The sequence below is a fragment of the Argiope bruennichi genome, chromosome 5 (genome assembly GCF_947563725.1).
Source record: "Argiope bruennichi chromosome 5, qqArgBrue1.1, whole genome shotgun sequence".
Classification (NCBI taxonomy): domain Eukaryota; kingdom Metazoa; phylum Arthropoda; class Arachnida; order Araneae; family Araneidae; genus Argiope; species Argiope bruennichi.
This window is the reverse complement of record NC_079155.1, coordinates 108,968,515-108,989,769: the sequence shown is the minus strand read 5'-3', so window position 1 is coordinate 108,989,769 and position 21,255 is coordinate 108,968,515. Positions and strand designations below refer to the sequence as shown.

Here is a 21,255-nt window from a genome sequence, read left to right as displayed (position 1 = left end):
CAAAACATAACGCAAAAGAATATGCAACAAACAATACTGCAACTAATTATTACAGTCTTCTTCTAATCTTCTTCTAATCTAAGAACAGCTATTTCTAAATAACTGCATTTCATGGCAAAAGATTAAATGCATGATAAAATATCGGATTCGCATACAAAAAAATAGCTCTTTTGAGGAATAAGAAGGCAGAAATGAAAGTGGTTTAAAAAGAAGAATAGCATTTATTGGTCCACGTTTAGGTATTCATCTTAAAGCGAAGATATTTTTTATGCAACAAAAATGAATCCATTGTTGAATCAATGACTGAGTTCAAATGAATATTCGTATTTTTATTATTTTGGAACATAACAATCGAATAAATTTTTCTATTTTCATCCAATATTAAATTTTTAAATAGCAGAATTAATGATACTTTCATATATAAGATTATATCGGTTAATTGAACATATATTTTTTTAATAAAATTGAACAATAATCGTCATATTGCATAAAAAATCACACAAAGGGAAAAAAAGATTTTTTTAAGGAGCTAAAATGGAATTTCAAAAATGAAATGCTAATTACAAAGTAGTTAATAAAAGGTGTTTCATATTTTTTTCCAGTAAAGTCTGTTTCAAATGTTTCTTTTTTACATATTAATAATCCGAACTAATGATGTTCGGTATTGCATAAGAAATCGAAATTTTCAAATGTCTTTAAAAAAGGATTTTCAAGCATAATGTTAATGCTTTAAATTAAAGAAAAAATTTTTTTCTTTGAAATAATTCATAATACTGCAATATTTAAAAGTTTAAATATAAATATCAATTTCAGAATACAATTATCAAATAAAAACGACATCATTTAAAATTTTTATGAAGACTAAAAATTTGAGAATCGGAATACCGAAAGACAACATAATTACAAATGAACATATCTGCTTCATTTATTTAAATGACATAAAAATTCTTATTGCAAATTCAAGAAATTTCATTCAATACAAAAACGTGGAATTACCTACAGTGTAATTTCATTTTCTGAGGAAAAAATGTATTCATATTGTGTTGAACAAATTTGTATCCGTCACATTCAAGCGAACATATGATGTTACAGCCATGTATAAATGTGGCTACAGATGGCATGTTAATGTGTATTTACTTATTTTCAATTAACTTCTTCCAAAAATCAAATTGAACTTCAAATTCAGCAGAGCATTATGACCGTATGAACCTACTCCCTTAATCCTCTGGCAGCGTAATTCTTTAAAATCAATATTTAAATGCGATGTTTGCAAATAAGTTCAAATATATTTCAGAGTGAACTGGTACTATATATTACAAGATAATAATATGATATAATAAAAATCTGTAATCATCAAAACAAACACTCTAAATTGCAAAAAACAAGGGATGCAATAGAAAATGGAAAGATTGCCATCCCGCTGAAATCGCGGAATAAGCAGCTGGAGGTTAACTAATTCATATCGATATGGATTTCTATTTCAAATATCTGTGCCTAATAAGGATTTATTAAAGCATTCCAAAATTATTCCTGTTGTTTCTGGTCTAGGAAAATTATTAATAAGACATAAAAAGAACATATTCAGATTTTAATGGGCTTTTATTTCAAGAAAATAAAAGTGACATGAAATAAATGTAAGGTAGGAAATAAGTGTGTCTTGATTGAGTTGAATCTAACAGAATCTGTAGAGCAAATTCTATACCCATACATACCTATAACTTTAACGATAATTGTTTTCAGAAGAGGATTTCCAATACCATTTGAAACATTGCATTTGTACATTCCTTCGTCTGTTTTATCAATAGAATTAAAATGCAGACTTCCATTTGCCAATAAACTGGGATTATTCGAATTAGCGAGAGGGATAAAATCCATGTTTTCACCTACATTTGATATAAAAAAATAATAAAATTTAGAAGCAGAACAAAATATTACGAATTGTTTCATTTTTTAAAACATTTAAAATCCTTAGTTTATATGTTTTTACTCTTTTACTTATTATTAAAGCTTCTTCAAAATGAAGATATTTACTTTACAGTCGTTAGAGATACTCATTAGAGTCATGGAATCTTAAATCTATACTAATATGCAACGTTTGTACATAAATTGGAATACTTCTTCAAATATGAGAATCGCTGTTTATAATCAGCATCCTAATGCCATAACAGTGTGATTCAACAAATTGTACTGCTGTTCTGTAGTATGTGATGCATTTTGATGATGATTTGGCGTATGCTATAAGTGATTTTACATCAATAAAAAGATCATAATTTAATTTTAAAAAATGGAATTTAAATAGCTCTTAAAGGACTAGCTTTTTAAAAAAAATTTTTAATACGTATGTGGACTAAATACAAAAGAAGCTAAAGCCCCCCCCCCCAAAAAAAAACATTCTAAATAATAAAAGAATAATAAATAAATAATAAAGTATAAAAATAATAAAATCGTAAAAGAATCTAAAACAGATTGCGTGGAAGAAGGTGGGATATTTTATTTTGTTGTAATATGTAGATAAGAGGTTGATAAAGGACCAGAATTTTTAAACACTTTATCACTCCGGTTGTCTGAAAAAGGGAGATGTATAGTATGCTAGAAAATTCCAAACAGTATGGAAACAAATAAAGGAAATAAAAATTCTGAAACATTGAAACAACAAATATTAAACCTTTAACAATCACAAAGATATTATATTAAATACTAAATAATATATTTTGTTGTTACTTTCACTTTTTAATCTTCCAGATAATTCATTCAAATTAATCGTATTAGATTGGTTATACTGTTTGTACAGAAAAATTTAAGAGAAGTTTTTAAAAGCTTACTTTCAAAAAAATAATATTCACCTCTTTAAATATAAATTATTTAATGATAAATAAAAAGCTGGGCTATATAGGACATTTAATTTAGATTCAGATTATTTTTTCAGAACCCAATATTAGGCCGAAAATTTGGAGTATTCCAATGAATCTCATACATCTGGTCCTTTTATATATATATTTTTTAAAAATTTATAACTTTTAAAATCAAATTCTATATATATGAAGAGTTCGAATATTAAGATCTCTCTTATAAGTAAAATTCGGAACACTTCGGGTATTTAATGAAAATTGGAGACTGTCCGGTCCAATCCATATAATCTTATTTAATATTCTTATAATTTTAATTTCATAGAAGGATCTGAATTAACCGCAATTTTTTTTATAGAGGTGTAATCGGTATTGAAATTTGTAGAATAAATTTGAAAAGGGATCGCAAATGAAAGTTATTTGAAATTTTTCTTAAAAACAGAATAAAGAACTTGTAATAGAGCTGCAAGGAGAATAAATCTCACAGGCAGCTGAACTATGAAACTCTGTAAGAGAAATGATGATAGTATTCAAATTGTAGCTCATAAAAACAAAGATACCTGCTTCCTATATTGGAATTAATTTCTAACAATAAAATGTTTCATTTAAAATCGTTTATCACTTTAACTGAGGAAAAAACTTTAAATTAGGAATTTTATTTTAAACTTATGGATATATTCATTTTTGAATAAAAAAAGCAAAATATTTAGTAAATGGAATATTTTATTCAACATTATTAGTTTATATATTTTATAGTAAAAAAATAAATGTTTTGGCTAAAGTAATTGTGATTATAATGAAATAATAAATGTTGATTCAATGCAGTTGTTTTAATTGGTGCAATTCAGTTATTTTAGTATTTTTAAGTGTTGATGAAAAGCCGATACCTATACATTCTTTGCCAAACACATGTGAGAATGCTTATTCCACGATCAAATGAAATGCATGAATCACGACAAAAGGAGTAATGGATGGTGGAATTCGATCGCCACCATCTAATGATTAAGGAGCCTGAGATTCTTCGAAAAGGTAAATATAGATTTTTAAGCTGCAAAGAATGTCAGACAAAATTTTAATTTTTTTTTTGGAAAAATAGTATAATTTAAATATTTGATATGCATCTTGATTCACTGCAACATTGCTATGTCATGTACAGGTAAGTTTTGAGCAGCTATTTTTTTTTCTTTAATAAATATCCATCTATCACATCTTACTTCAAATTCATTCAGGCTTCGAACTGTAATTAATTTGAAAGTATGGATAACCTCACATTCCTTTTGTTATAAATGTATTATAAATACATATTTTTCAAAATGTATTTTTTCAAAATATATATTTTCAAAATGTATTTTTTCAAAATATATATTTTCAAAATGTATTTTTTCAAAATATATATTTTCAAAATGTATCAAATGTATCAAAATGTAATTTTTCAAAATATATATTTTTCAAAATGTATTTTTTTCAAAAAATATATTTTCAAAATGTATCAAATGTATCAAAATGTAATTTTTCAAAATATATATTTTCAAAATGTATCAAATGTATCAAAATAGAATTTTTCAAAATATATGTTTTCAAAATGTATATTTTTCAAATGTATAAAGCAATTTATTATTTTATTTTTCTATTTTTTTTCTACTTTAGAAATTTTTTTCTAAATTTCAAAGAAATATCTATGCATATGGAATCCTATATATCATATAAGATAATATTACAAATATATTAAGAAATTTAAAAATAACTTATTTATATAGAATCTCATTTGAAGATAAGAAATGGAAAGCTCAATAGGTATTTTCAGGAATGTTTATGCAGGAATGGACATGTTTATAAAATAATATTGAATTAAAATTTCAATTGAAAAGTTAATTAGAGAAAAAATGTTTTACCTTGAGTTCGTGACCAAATTACTGTAGGCTTTGGTATTCCGGTTCCTTTGCAATTTAAAAACACCGAATCACCATTGAGAGCATCCGTATCAGATGGCATATAACTCCAAGAAGGAGGGACTGCGAAATATTTTATTGTTAAATTTTAGTTCCTTAAAATAAAGCACATGTTTTCAAAAATTACTGCATAATTTTTATGGAATATTTTAATATGAACGTGTTTGAATAAAATTAGATGATAGAAAGATTTTAAATGCCAATTCTCGATGAAATATATAAACTAAAATGCTTTGTGTATTTTTTTTTATTATTCAGACTAAGAAAGGCCAAAATACATTACTCATTTTAAAATTTCTCAAAGATATATTTATAATATAATAAAGTATGTTTTGATTTCATTAAATTTGAACTGTTAAATATTTCTAGCTAAAACTATAAATTATGACAATAAAAAGCATCTGCATTATCTTCAAAATATTTGCAATACCACAATATTTCTCATTTTTCTATGTGCTGCGACACCATGATAGAATTAAAAGATATTTTTATAACTTTGCCTTCACAATTTGAAAAAAGTATTATTATTTTTTTTGCTATTTTATAGAATACAATATATTATAAACCCTGTATATTTTTGCTTACCATACAGTTCATTTGAAGTATTTGCATTTAAGTGCTTTATACAAAATATGATGGAATATATAATTCTAATATATGATGGAATTTTCATTTAAAATTTTACAATGCTACAGGAAGTTGAATAGTAATAATAATTACTCAAAGAAAAATAGAATAACGATGTTCAATCGCAGTGAATCATCAAATTTTATTAAAAATTTTTTATGGCTTATAAATGTAATGTATGGAAGGAAGTAAAATTTTAATCAAATTAAAATTTTAGGAGTTTTACTGTAATTGAAAATAGATAACCTTAATACAATGTAATTGAATAAATGCTCAAACGAATAAAATCACTGCACATATTCTATAAAAATTGCAGAATATGCCATTCTGAAATGAAAATGTTGAAGGAAAAAAACTTACCAAGTACAACCAGTGTGGTTGTATAGCTAGCGGTCATGCCTCTAGCATTAACAACACATGTATAGTTTCCAGAGTCCTCTTCAGATAGCGGATCTATGACGAGATTAGAAAGATCTGAAAATGATCTGATATCTACATTCGATCCTTTAGATAATTCTTTTCCGTTTCTAAGCCATTTAAATTCCATTTTTTCTCCAGCTGACGGTGTACATGTCGCGCTTACTCTCCTACCTATGACAGATTCAGCAGGAAAACTGAATGGCTGTATCATCAAAGTGCTTTCTCCTAAACGTAAAGAAATATATATATATATATATATTGGATCATAATTCTTTTTTAATGTTAAAAAAAATGACAAAATGTAAAACGTGTAATATTTTCACATCACTGAAAACTATTAATTTGTTTTATTTGAAATCAACTTTTCAGAAGTATTTAATTTATTAACAGAACTAATGTTGAAATCTTTTAAATTCAATTCAAACGAATCGAAATAGTTTCTTAGTATGTTATTGAAATACAAGAGATACCTTTCGTTAACAAGAGCCTACAAAACAGACGTCATAATATTAAATTTCAAATTCAATATGATTAAATGTTTATATAAATTGCGAATTAAATTATGTATATAAATTATATATTTTGTTGTTATTAATTCACGTTAGATCTACACAGTGTAATTTGGAATGCATTTTAAATAAGCACATGTGTAAAGATAAATGCCAGTATTTTCATTCAATTTTTCGGCTAACAATTTATTATAAAATCTCTTTTGCTGTACAAATTACTTTTTTCAAAATAGCAAAAGAGATTTGGTTATGAAAGTTTCAAGTGATTTGTTATGCAGATTATGGAATAGTTAAATTATTAGTATTAACAGTTTATATTCCATATTATACATATTTTAAACATTTTTTAACAAAACTACTTTATTTGATAATTTTAGTTTAAATTATAAAAAAAGCTATTAGTTATAGTTCAATTAAAACATTAAAGAAAACAATTTTTCTTATAGTGATTTGTTTTTAGTAATGACCTATATCTGAATTTCGTGCATTGCGATTTATATTTAGTAATGATCTATGTTTGTATTTTATGAAATAATAGTAAATGTTCTCATCATGCATAGCTATCATTACGAAATTTCAAATCACGAAGATCAGTGCAATAAAATATTTGTCCCTTAATTATAAAATTAGATCGATAAAATTGTTTATGATAAATTCGAAATTATATATTGAATATGGGAATTTGAAAACATACACTAAAAATATTATCTTTGGAGACTGAATTCTTTAACGCATGACTTTTTCAAGAAAACTGCTTGCTCTTCTTTAATTAGAAATGATATTATGCGAAATATTTTTCTTAAATTTATCACAAAAATGCAGTAAAAATAAATTTAATAAAATGAATTTCTATTCACTTACCTAAAAGTACGTTCTCCATGAGTAGCAGCAAAATGCAGAGGAGGGGTACTTTGCTACAAAGAATAATTTCTCGCATCTTATCTACTTTAATTCGTCAACGGATTAAGACTTTTAACCCAGAAGATAAAAACAAGTAAAAAAGGCCCAGATTATTTCATAAAATTATAAAATATATACACTCATGCCCGTAGCTCAACTTTATTAGTGTACAAAAGCGTGAACACATTCAGTATAATAATATACAATGGCGTACGAAAACAAGATGAAGCTGAAAGTGCATACTAGCGCCCTCAATATGTCATTTTATAAACTAAAATGCTTTAATTTATTTTATGAGGAAAATAAAATTCTCATTTCTCGTTCAAATTAAAATATTTAATGGAATAACTTTGAATGGATTTAAACTTGACACAAGTATTTTTGAATGATCACTCGATAATGAGATATTTTTATATATTTATCGTTATTGCAAAATATTGCGCTGATCAGAAAGATGAAATGGTGTTTGGTTATTTACTTTACGGTATGTAATAGGAATATTGTGCGTACGTTTATAAAAAGAATCCGATGAGTAGAGTAGTTAGTCATCGGATCTCTCAGTTATCCTCGCTTTGTTTTTCAATGACCAACCTTTATCAGACAAATAATACAATATTTCAGGTAAAATGTTGTCTCGTCAGTTGATTACCAGACCGACGTGATAAAGTGGCAAAAAAAATTATAGTGTCATAAAATTACTGAAAGAAAGTAAGTTACTAGTATAAACTTTCTAAAAGAAGATTTCACATTTTATAAATAATCAAAATATATACACAAATAAATGGATAAAGTATTTTCGGTGTAAGTATTAAAGATCATCAGTTCATTTGAGGTAGTAAATGCGGCAAGGACTTAGAACATCAATATTAATAAAAATCGTTTTCATAATTTAGACACACAAAATACTTATGTATTTGATTGTTTAAACTTCATAATTATGCTTGTGTTTTGTAGATAATGATATTTGTAGATAATGATAATTGTAGATAATGATGATTGTAGATAATGAGGATTGTAGATAATGAGGATTGTAGATAATGAGGATTTGTAGATGTGTTTGGTATATAATGATATTTTCGTGATAAATTACTGTCATCACATCATTTATATTTTTGTAAACAGTTGTAAAGAAGAAAAACCATATATAAGCAATTGAAACAGCGAGAATAAATTACATATCTAACATTCACCATTGAAGGTAGGAATATTCACACATTAAACAGCATATAAATATAATTATCAAATCTTTTTTTTTTGTTGTACATATGAGAATAAGCCAACAGTGAATACTCTGTTTCAATAAATATATCACAAATTCAAACCTTTAAAATTACAAATTAAAATAGAAGTCATTGAAAGGAATTTTGCACATAAACATTTCACTCGATGATTCTTTGAATATTATAGCCGAAATAAATTATGTATAGAATATATAATATGATAAAGATAAAACTATTATAATCTCTTAAACATCATTTGTGTCTACTTGAATTTACAGCATATACAGGAAATATAATCAGCATTAAAAAGGAAAGAAACGACATTTTAAAAATCTATCATTTAGCTCCTCAAACTTAAATCTTTGGATATACACACCTATTACTTTCACAATAATAGATTTTACAAGTGGCATGCCTATTCCATTGGATATGTTGCATCTGTACATTCCCTCATCTCCTTTGGTAATATCATTTAGTATCACACTTCCATTACTTTGCACTTGATTTGTCACAGGGACAAAATCCGGATTCACACCTAAAATTATATTACAATAATTTCAAAAATATTATATGATGATTTATTTGTAAAATTGCAAAAATCAAACAATCGTTGAAGATTCCTAAGTTAGAATTAAGAATATTCTTGAGGATATAAAATGACATTTTCACTGTAAAATTTATATTTTAATCTTTCGTCGTAAGCAAAATTAAGCAATGAAATAATAAGTTAAGGAATGAAGAGAAAGTAGCACTAAAGCTATAATTATTTCAATAATTGCCAAGAGCATGTATATTGATTCATGATATATGCATGCTGATTAAAATGTTATTTGATTATTTTAATTATTTTGTTGGAAAACTCAAAATATCAAGCATTCCAGACAAAAAAAATATTAAAAAGCGATACTTTCTTATAAATAAAGTATCAACTTCAATTAAATCTGAAGAGTATTCTGATTTTGACATTTTCCTTTAGCTAAATTTAACTTTTATTTTTACACTGGTTCTTCTCTTATCTACGAATTATGCTTCTTTAAAGTTCATTTGTTAATTTTTTAACAGAAAATGAAGGCCTGAAGTATCTGGTGTAGTAAAAAAGTAAATTTTCGTAATAAAATCAGCAAAAATTTCTTTCTTTCTTTGCAATAATTTCTCTGCATGATGTTTACACAACGTGGGGAACGTTTAATTAAAGGATTAATATAAATCATATAAGAGCTAGCTCTCTCAATTCCAGTGACAAAAATTAGCTGTGGAAACCTTTTAGAATGATAGCATCTGATTGACTAAACCTATAAAACGACAATATATGGTATTGGTTAAATTCTACCAACAAGCTAACGTATGACTCTTAAATTAGCTAAATCACTACAATTGCAACATTTCTATTTCTGCAGTGATCTTCATAGAAATTTAAGCAAACTGTACTGTATTTTTTCTAGCTATTTGAAAATGCCTTCTATAGATTTTTGGAAATAGGATAATCTCTAATGTATTACATTTTTGATAAAATTATATTTCCTTTGACATATAACTTAATCGCATTATTTGAATAACAAGCAACATCCATCTAAATTTTTTAAAAAGGAATTTTTCCAAAAACCAATTAATTTACTAGTAGAAAGTAGCAAAGTAGAATAATTAATTAAATATTAGCATTCTAAGATAAAATGATTAATCTAAACACTACCATTTGAACACAAAAAATTAATAAAATTATTAACGGTATTCTTCGAGCAGATTTTAACAAATCTGCTTTTTTGGTAAAGATTGTATGTCAATAATTTTTCTTTGCAAGAAGATCGACGTCCGATATAGAGAAAATGTAGGAGCTTATGGCTTTAGGATATTTTCTCTACATGGAAATAATCTATATCCCCAGTAATTATTTTTAGAACGTTTTATCTTTCTCTCCCATCTTATCGCCTTATAAGCGATTTCTGTTTATTACTAGAGCAGGAAAAAATTATTAGGCAGTCTTATTTACAATAAAAGAAAAATTTAAAGAGAGTTTCTCTTTTAAGATTTGATAAGTGTAAAAGTGTAAATAAATGTATATGAATACACTTTCCACTGTTTTTGGAGGATATTTTCGGTTATTTATATATCGAAATGATGTTAATCTTAAGGTTTATATATATATATATATATATATTTGTGTGTGTGTGTGTGTGTGTTATTTAAAGGATAATGTTCATTAATTCCAAGAGAAAAATAATACACATACCAATAGTTCGATGCCAAATAATTATTGGTTGAGGCTGACCAGTTCCTTGACAATTTAAGACAATGTTTTCACCACTTACAGCATCAACATCACTTGGCATTAATTTCCAAGCAGGAGGTACTTTAACAGAGACAAAAACAAAATTATATGTAAAAATACCTGAACAAAAAACAGCCGCAAATAGTACAAAATATATACAACATTCTATATTTAAGATTCTTTTTAATACAAAGTATCGTCTATTAAAATAAAATTATAAAATAAAGTCATAAAAAATGGTTAACAAAAGTTTACAAAAAAATTTTAAAATGTTAAAAAAATCTTCTTGAAATTTAATTAAAAAGCAACTAGATAATAATTTATTATTAATTAAAAGACTCAATTAATGAAATTCTTAATTTTTTTAAAAAAATTCAGCCAGGAATAAATCTACAATGTATGTAAATATCTCTGAAATAAATCTACAATGTATGTAAATATCTCTGAAATAAATCTACAAATGTATGTAAATATCTTTGAATTAAATCTACAACTGTATGTAAATATCTCTGAAATAAATCTGAAAATGTATGTAAATATCTCTAAACATCAGTATTACCTAAGACATCCAGGGTTGTAGTATAACTAGCAGTAACGCCTCTGGAAGTCACAACACACGTGTAATTACCACTATCGTCTTCTGTTAACGGATCGATCACTAAATTGGAAAGATCTGGATACGATCTGACATTGACATTATTGTGTTTTGCAATGTCTTTTCCATTTTTGATCCATCTAAAATCGACCTTTTCTCCAGTAGAAGTTGCACAGGTAGCAATGGCTCTTTTGTCAAGAACAGAAGTTGGAAATGAGAAAGGAAGAATTTTAAGTGAATTGTGGCCTGTAAAATTTAATAAAAATAGCTTTAAACCAAGTGACTTATTTATTATTTCACATAAAATTCATTTTCAGTTTCAAAAATAAAAAGATTGTTATAAGATGAAAAATTAGGGCAATCGCTATAAAACGCGGTCGTATGTTATAAAATATTTTTATCCAACACACTATATTTCATACGAATGTGCTTCACGATGTTCAGTTTATGATGTATTTAACATATTAATTTTTTAAATGCATGTTTTATATTACAAAACGATTTTTTTATAATAACTCTAAAGCAATCTTGGTTAAGTTTTTTAAATATGATATATCACAAACTGAATTAGAAAGTAATTAAAATGGTAATAATTAAATCGTTAAATTAGTGTTTATTAATTAAAATGTTATAGAAACATGCAGTTAAAAATTATAGTTTGCTGAATTTTTAGAAACAATCTTTCTTTTTCATGTAAAAATTATGTGCTGAAAAAAAATATTTTTCTAATATTTCTAATATTATTTCTGTTGGAAAATATATACTACAACATTAGCTTAAAGTGATGTACCAAAAGGTGCATCGTGAAAAGAATTCATTCTCGTTTTTTTTTTAAAGAATTTTATCAGATTATTGTTTCTTTAAATGGGTATTTCTAAAGTTAGTTTATAAAATTGCTTAAGAAACCTTCTTATTTATTTCGTAAAATCAATTTCCGTTATAAATGAAAATTTATAGATGCTGTTTTTTTAAATGTATTTAAAAGGTAAGTTGCAAAATATCTCAAAATGAAATGTTATTAAATTCCTTTCTTAAAAACATTAAATCAGCTACTTTATATTAAAGTAATAAATAGCTTATATTTTTGACATTAACTTGATTTAATGAATGCTTTTGCTTTTTGAATATATACAAAAAAAACCTAATGATTTGTTTATATGAAATACAGAAGCGATTGTAAAAATAATAATTGTTTCATGAAACACAGATATTAAGGAATGTGCTAAAATTCAAAACATATAAATCCTAACAAATAAACATATAAATAAACAACTGATAATATACACATGCATAAATTATAAAAAACGTTAACACTTTTAACAAACTCTTACCTGATATAACTCCAGCGTTTAAACAGACTGTTCCTACTATCATCCATCTCAAAAACGAAAGACTGTTATCCATGTTTCTGTATCCTTTTTTCCACTTTGATTATTCAAAAAATAATTTAGTGATAAAAAAATCACAGTATTTTATTTAAAAGATATAACTTATAGCGTATCAACACAGAATCATCTCAAGTATTAACTCAATGGCGTTCGTATGCTTTGTACGAGCATATTGACGATCACAGCACTAGCGCCATCACCAGACAATTTTTTGAACTATTTTAACATGTTTAATCTGCGAATTCAATTCACGTAAGTTTGTAAAACACGTATAAACTCACAAATATATGGGATATCTCTAAAATGTAACAAAATTATTTTAACATTTTTAACGTTGAAAATATGAAGTCATATCAATGGGAAATTCATAATAAATTGGAATAAATCTATGAAAACATAAGTCTTTTCCGTTAAAAAATGCACAACTAAGAAACATATAAATATTTTCAAAAAAAAAATACTCACGAGTAAGAGCACGCTTATGTATTTTTACAAATGTATTCAAAAATAAGAAACGCATAAGTATTTTCACAAGAATAAGCATAAGCAAGAGTTCCATTTTTCAAATTATCTTTGTATTTCAAGGAATGAGTGAAGATTTGTAACTTCTGTACTTTAAAAAAAATATATCCAAGTTCCAATAATGGCACATTGCTTGAAAGCCCTTCCATTGAAGTTTTGTTTTTTCAGTTTCATGTATTTATATTTATTCAAAAGATACCCTACGATATCAATAATTTAAAAATATAAACACTCTTGATTTGAATTTTTTGCTTAATGAAGAAAGTGATTTATTTTCAAAATAATTCGACGCAATGCTTAAGAAATAGACAAAACAATTGTTTTATCTCAAGAAAATTATAAATTTCTAAAATAGAAAATATATTTCATGAATGATTTTAATGATAATTGAACCATGTATTGAGAAAAAAAAGGAATTTTTTTTTCAGCTTTTTCGGTTTTTGTCTGATATAAAATATAAATTGCGGTATGTTTAAAAACTTCTGCGATATTATATTTTAGTGATTTTTTCTCCTTTCATTCATTTCAAAAGGCGAAAAAATATTAAAAAGCAATTTCATTTCCATTGACGTATAATTATGTGACAGATTTTTTTCATAAATTATTAACACAGATCAAAGTCAATGCAAAATTGTCAGTTTCAGAACGAACACAAATCAAAGTCAATGCAAAATTGTCAGTTTCAGAACGAACACAAATAATTTGAAAATATACATATCAATAAAATTCTTGAAGGTCGATATGAAATGGAAATAAAAATAATATATCGTTTTTAAAAAAGTAAAATACATGCCATAAAATGGCTCGGAATAATTGAAATAATAGGGCTGTGTGCAGAATAGTTGAAAATATATATCGTATAAATATATATATGATACCAAAAATATATAGCAGAGCAAATGTAAAAAAAGTGGCGAATTTTCCTTTTACATATTTTTGCATGTAGTAAAAATTAATACTCAAATTTCGAATATTGTAAAAACACATCTACATAGTAACATCGAACTATGGCAATGAGTTACGTAATATTCTTAGTAATCAAGAAATGTTACAAATAAAGGCTCTTTAAAATATCTCAGTACATCAAAATATACAAAACATCAACAACAGAAATTTCAAAATATTTTTTATCTCAAGTGCATTTTGTGTTTAAATATTATTTATAAAGATAATGATTATAATAAAAAAATCATTTCGTTTTAGCATATCAAATGAATCTAGAAAATACTTTTAAAAAAGTAAATGAACACTTTCACAAAAATATGTTACTTAAAAAATGTGATTATTATTTTTTCACTAAGAGGGTTTTATTACTGGAAAAAATGAAACGATAAAAGCTAAAAACACAACATTTTGTATATATCACTTTCAATGAAGATAAATTTATATACATAAATGCTCTCAAGAAAAAGCTGTTTGTTGTTTGTTTTTTATGGCACTTGCCACTGACAAGCCCGCTGTTACGAAGACAGCGATTTAAGCCTGAGGGGGACGTCTCTTATTTTTTATAGCAGCGCCAACTAGGGCCAAGAGTACGACTTTGCTACTCACGCATCACTCATTCGCTTGCACAACCCCTTTTTACAGGAGGGCACATTCACACATCTCACAGATAGAACAACAGAAGAACAACCATGCCCAAACCGGGACTCGAACCCGGGACGCCCAGATCACGGGGAAGACGCGCTACCCCTATGCCAGGACGCCGGCAGAAAAAGCTATATATATATCTTATGCAGAAATAATAACACTCTTAATTAAAGATAAAATATTTATCATTTTAAAAATAATAAAATATCAAATGTTTTAAACATTTTTAGCATATGTAATCATTTGTATACAGTAAAAACACACACACTTTTTTTATGAATAACATGCTTAGTCAAAGCGTCCATAAGACTTGTTTGATAGCTGATAGAATTCCATTTATATAAATACGGATATATATTTTTTTATATTTAACGGTACATTCTAAGATAGGAAGAATGATCAGTTACTATATGAATAGTTGATGGTCGGTTAGAAACGGCTGATTGAGGATTATTTAGTTTTCATCACTCCATTATATTAAATTATTTAACATAATTTTCAAATAAAATCATTCAATAATTTATATTCTTACATGAAAACAGGAATTGGATTGCTTCAAATTCAACCTATTAATTGTCAAAGTAAATTGAATTGCCCCAAAACACCACAAAATTTTTGCCCAATGTCACCAAAATTATTTGCTTTTGTTTGTGAAAAAGTTCGTTTAAGAAATAACATAATGGCAAACGAATGAAATGTTTTATAATTATTTAATTTGATAGAAATAATTTCCCAATAATCATTTTTCATTGTTTTCTGCAAAATACCTTTAAGAAACGAAATTCACTTATTGCGAACCACTTAAAGACCACTTTTTTTTAAAACTATGCTTCTATATGACGTTGAACAAAGTTGATGTCGGCTTAAGTGGTTAAGGTATACCATTATTTCATAAATAAACACTATTATTATTTCGTTTTTTAAAGTATCTTTTTAAATTGAATAAACCGAAAATAAATAAAAACCGCATAAACTGAGTGTTGTTTATACGCAAAAATATGAAAGAAATAAATTCTCAGTTCACTGCTCATTTAATAAAGTTTAATAAAGTACAATAATTAGATTTATAAGGTAATAAAAATATTTAAAAAATCATAATATATATTCGAAATAAATTCTAATAATAATGTCATCGATACTATGTAGGTAATATAAAGTACCTAAAATAGTATACTCAATATGATGATTTAGCTCAACATTATAATTGATCAACTGATAGTATACTCGATGTCATAATTTTTTCTTCGAAAAATAAACTAATGTTTTGAATAATAATTAATTTAATAATTCAAAGTGGGGAGCACATTCTTTGATGTTGAAATAAACACTTATAATCTAGAAACCCTTTTAGTTTTATAAGAAACTGATATAAAAATTGCAGTTGAACATTATGACACCAGAGATTCATGGAAAAATTGAACACTCGAATTCTTTTTACACCTGTAAATAAATAAAATATTCAGTTATAATCATCTTTGAAAAATTCCGGTAGAAAAATTAGCAGTTGAGTCACATTGCGTTTATGCAATAAATAATGTCGATGGATAAAATTTGAAGAGTGCTGAGTAATATATATTTTTATATAATATCATATACATTTTAGTAATGAGAAGGAAATCTAATTTAAATGGTTTCATTAGTTTCTTTCAAAACTGAACGAAGTCGAGTAATACGACTGCACAATTCTAGTATAAACGTAACTATAAGTTTCATATAACGTATACCTGCACAATTTCTTATATTATTCTGTAAACTCTTGTCTCTTTTGATCATTCGAGATGCGCAGAGGATTCCAAAATTAAACTAGCGCGTTTATTACACATGTGCCGTGTATTTCACTGCTTTTATACAAAAATACAAATTACAAGATAATTATTTTCCCTCAATGGAAAAAAAATGATAGATTATGCATTGATTATTAATAACATTGAAGGCTATTTTTGATTACCGGCTTTATCTAAATTAAAAAGAATGCATATTATATTAAATATATATATAAAAAAGAATTTTTTTCGATAATGATCGTCCATTCGATCATTTTTAAAAGTAATTCGAATCAAAACAATTATATTAGAACCACACTTTTATAAAATCATAACAAATCTCTCTTACCCAATACATTAACATTAATAATTCTTGATATAGGTTGACCAACGTCATTATTGGCCTCACATTCATAATATCCACTATTTTCTGGTTTGGTGTTAATTAATAGCAGCTTACTAACTCCTGGGGCCTGTTGTTGTTCTTCTACCAATGTCGTTTTGTCAGATTCACTGTCTGTAATAATATAGTTAAAAAAAGAATTATCTGTAAAAATTCTTAAACAGAAAGGTAACACAACAGAAAATCATTTCATTTGTTTTGATTGGTAAAATGAGCAATAATTTTATTTTAAGGTGATGATAAATATTAGAAGCTAATTTCAGATTCCTAAGATTTATCAAAATTTATCTATAACCGTAAAGAAATAGAGGAATTGTACACTATTAAAGGTCTCTAAAATACTTCTTCAAAAATCCTGATGAATATAGCTTTGTTTAAAATGGAAATATCGAAAATCATAAAAATCGTAATTCATCACCTTAAATAAAAAAAAATTACTATTTGATTCGTACATTCGTAACATAACAAGATATAACCCAAGAATTTGTTGTAATATAAAAATTATAGATCCATCTTCAATTAAATTAAATTAAAGAAAAAAATCCTCTTTGTGCTGAATTTTCTCTATCACTAATAATAATTTAGTGGTAGTTACGTATTGATCTATAAATATTTATGAATGATACAAAAACATTCAGTTGAATATCGTGGAACAATTATTATTGCCTATAAAAGTATTTTAAAATTAAAAATTTGATTAAAAAACATGAATTAAAGAAAATTACATCAATAAAAAGTGAATATATATTAGAATGAATACATAAGAAAAATTGATTGTAAGATTCTTTAATGACAGATTTTCTTTTTCAAGAAAATACAGCACTTAAATGACTTATGCACATTATCAATTCTTTTCATATTTCCTTAATGCTTGATTTCATAATAAAAGTCATATTATAACAGAGAAAAAGCGTTATAGTTTTCTAAAAATTTCAGATGCAATATGAAGCCAAAATTATGTTACGTTGTCACTTCATAATGAAATATACATAATCTGTAGTTTGAAACTAGACATTAAATAGTTTTCTTATATTAAACCACATTATCAAAAATACTGATTAACTTACCAGTTTTCTTTTTCCATACAACTTTTGGAAGAGGAAGACCATTAGCCTGACATAAGATAGAAATATTTTCTCCAACTTTCAACTCTTGATCTTGAATGTTATTTAACCACCTACTAGGTTCTGTAAGGAAAAATGAGGTTATTAAAATCGTAAGAAAATTTAAGATGCAATTATTTAAAGCAATTGCTGATAAATGTCCTTGTTTTACTAAGGATGTGGATTTAGTTTTGGCAAAACATGCAATTTACTTACAAACTAATTAACAAATGGAAAATTTCACATTTGATAATTGATCCGGATTCAATTCGTAACTAATTATGCGATTGAAAAAATTATTTCATGATATATTTTTGTTCGTTAATCCGAATTATGTATCAGTTTATATTTTTGTAGTCATAGGATTGTTCTTATTAGAAATCTCAAATAAAATCATACAGTAACTACAAGGAAATAAATTTGCCTCATACAATTTACCTCTTTTAATTTCACTTTTGGTACAGATAGCGAAAAAAATTCAGTTAAATACGCGAAACGTAAAAAATTTACACATAGGTGCTTTCAATTTGGGCAAATTAACACCTAAAATGTTTCGAAGCATGGCATTCTTGAGTAAATAAATGAAACAATGTTAAAAAAATTATTGTTCTGTTAATATTATAAAATTGAACAGAATTAATAAAGTTAATTTACTGCAAAATTATAATAGTTATTTTATTAATAATTAATGTTGAATCATTTCACGCAAAAAATAAATTCTTATTTTCTTTATTAATTATGATTAAATAAAGTCTTCATATCTTTCTAACATATCCTTCTCTAAACAATGATTAATCGGTCAGACAATTTCCTTAGAATTCCTGTTAGATGAACAACAGCTATATGAAAAAAATAAATAAATAAACTTTACAGAATTTTTTTACTCTCGATTTCTTCCAGCATCCATTCCTTATCCCAATTCAACATTGAAAATAAAGTAATAGAATATTTTAAATAGTGAGGTGAATTAAGGTGAAATAAAAATGAAAGTAAATAAAGCAACACTACGGAGTAATAAAATTTAATGAATATTTTTCTATTGCTGCCTGTGATAATTTTTAGTGAGTGCCTGGGAATGCTATCCAGCACTGATTATATTATTAAAAGCTGCTTGAGGTAAATATCGTGATATAAAAAATGATTTGGGATATTCAGAAGTTTATATAAAAAATCAGCAAAACATTTTTGACTTGAGACTCAGTGTTTTTCTAACAAATTTGAAATGTTTGACTCAGAGAATTGGAATGATTTCATATTTATATCATGTCTGGGACCTTTTGTAGCAGAAACATTGAGTATACGGCATTTCTTATCGTTACATTCTTTTTAAAACATATTTTTCTGAATTTTTTTGATGAACCATCAAAAGTATGAATGTTTATCATTGCAAATAAATTGGAAGAATTAAAAATACATTCCAATTTTATACATAATAAATAAATTAATTAGTTAAGTTTATTTCAAGTCAAGTATCGCTCATTTTATTAATTTTTTTCTAAAGTAACGTAAATGTAATGCCATAACCTGTTGGAATTCTTTTTTTAAAGAAACACACTTCTTACCTTTAACATCCAAAGGAGCTGTAAAAGAGTCTGATCCAGTTGATGTCCTCAAAAGACATGTGTAATTGCCAGTAGAAAACACATCAACAGATTCGATAACCAAGACGGATACATCCACCAATGTCCGAACTTTCACTTCTCCTGAAGAGATATCCTTACCATTTTTGAGCCATCTGAATTCCAAAGGTGGATCTCCGGATATTGCAGTACATGCAGCACTAGCCTTTTGTCCAACGATGACGTTGGATGGAAAGTTAAAAGGCTGTATTTTGGATTGAGCTGAAATATATATATAGATATATATGTAGCAATTTCATAGTTTATTTTAAACAACAAAAAACAAGTAACCTAAATCTTATAGCTTCCTAAAATTAAAAGAAAAACTAAATAGTTTGGATAGATTTCAGAATGACTTAAAGTTGCTTTATAAAAGTAGATTATGAACATTTAAAAAACTCTTTCTATTAACGATATGAGGAACTTATTAAAGAAATTAACACAATTTTTTTCATAATAATTTGATATTCTTATATAATTTTACAAAAATGTATGAATTTTATTTTTAAAATACAGCTTAATAACAAACAGAAAAATTATACTTCAAAAATTTTTGATGGATTAAAACTATAAATGCTTCATTATTTATTTAAACACAAATATAAAATAATGAAGAAGGAACTAAAAGACAATTAAAAACTGTTTAGTTACTTTTTTAATACAAATACTAAAATAAACAATCATTTTAGTTTTTTCAATCTTACACAAAAATTACTAGAATTGAAATAATTCAAATAAAAAATATAATATATGAATCATATATTCTAACTGTCTGAATGCAAATTCGTTTTTTCGCAAATCTTTTTTTACTCAAGTTACTTCATTTTCTTAATGAAGAACACTTTTTCTCTTATGATATAAATCATAACTAGATACGTAATTAGATTTATATGCTCGTTAAATCATAATTGCATATGTTTTTAGATATTCTGAAGCTAAGGTATAAAAGATCAACATAAAAATATATATAAAAACTAGTCAGTAGGAAACTAAATAATCTAATAATGAACTAGATATGTTTTATAAGCATTTTAAATAAGTTGATTGAATAAGAACTAACCTGCAGATGTTACGACGATGAACTCCACCATTGTTGTCAGAAATATTCCAAAGATGGATCGCTTAGAGTAGTTTATATATGGTTGATATATTCCTTTCAGCTCCTTTGATATCATAATTAATGATAAAAAATGCAACTAAAACTCTAATTTATACTCAGACAAGATTCTAGTAAGTTAAATCAATCGCATGGAGTCAAAGCGTCCCTGCAATCATCAACATTAGAATAACTGCGAAAACTATTTTAGCGCCGCGTATCGTTGGAAATAAGAACTAAAGTTGAAAAATGTTATATTCAACTAATTTTTAAAATGAATATTCGTTTATAGATATGATAAAAAATAGTGCTTTCAATACTTCATTTATTTCATTGTGAGTGATTTCGCAATTCATAAGAAAAAAAAAATGGGATAAATGTTAAAATAAATTGATGTAAAAGTCGTTGATAACTAGATGCAAAATGCCTGCATCATAGA

General features: G+C 25.8%; 1 protein-coding gene across 2 annotated transcripts in view; it reads right to left on the bottom strand.

The window, feature by feature from the left end:
- The window catches only part of LOC129968884 (cell adhesion molecule DSCAML1-like), a 136,261-nt gene extending 115,309 nt beyond the window's left edge, over positions 1-20,952 (bottom strand). Inside the window, exons 1-4 of one of the 2 annotated variants that reach the window (XM_056083202.1) lie at positions 20,781-20,952; positions 19,664-19,942; positions 18,066-18,185; positions 16,945-17,112 (exon numbers count right to left, since the gene is read on the bottom strand). In XM_056083202.1, the coding sequence (XP_055939177.1) occupies positions 16,945-17,112; positions 18,066-18,185; positions 19,664-19,942; positions 20,781-20,895 (682 nt within the window). In that variant the 5' untranslated portion in view covers positions 20,896-20,952. Of the gene's footprint in view, positions 1-1,712; positions 1,884-4,738; positions 4,859-5,782; positions 6,068-7,212; positions 7,332-16,944; positions 17,113-18,065; positions 18,186-19,663; positions 19,943-20,780 lie in introns of those variants that run through there. The other variant, XM_056083210.1, reaches the window with a different exon arrangement.
- Between the last annotated feature and the right edge of the window lie 303 nt (positions 20,953-21,255).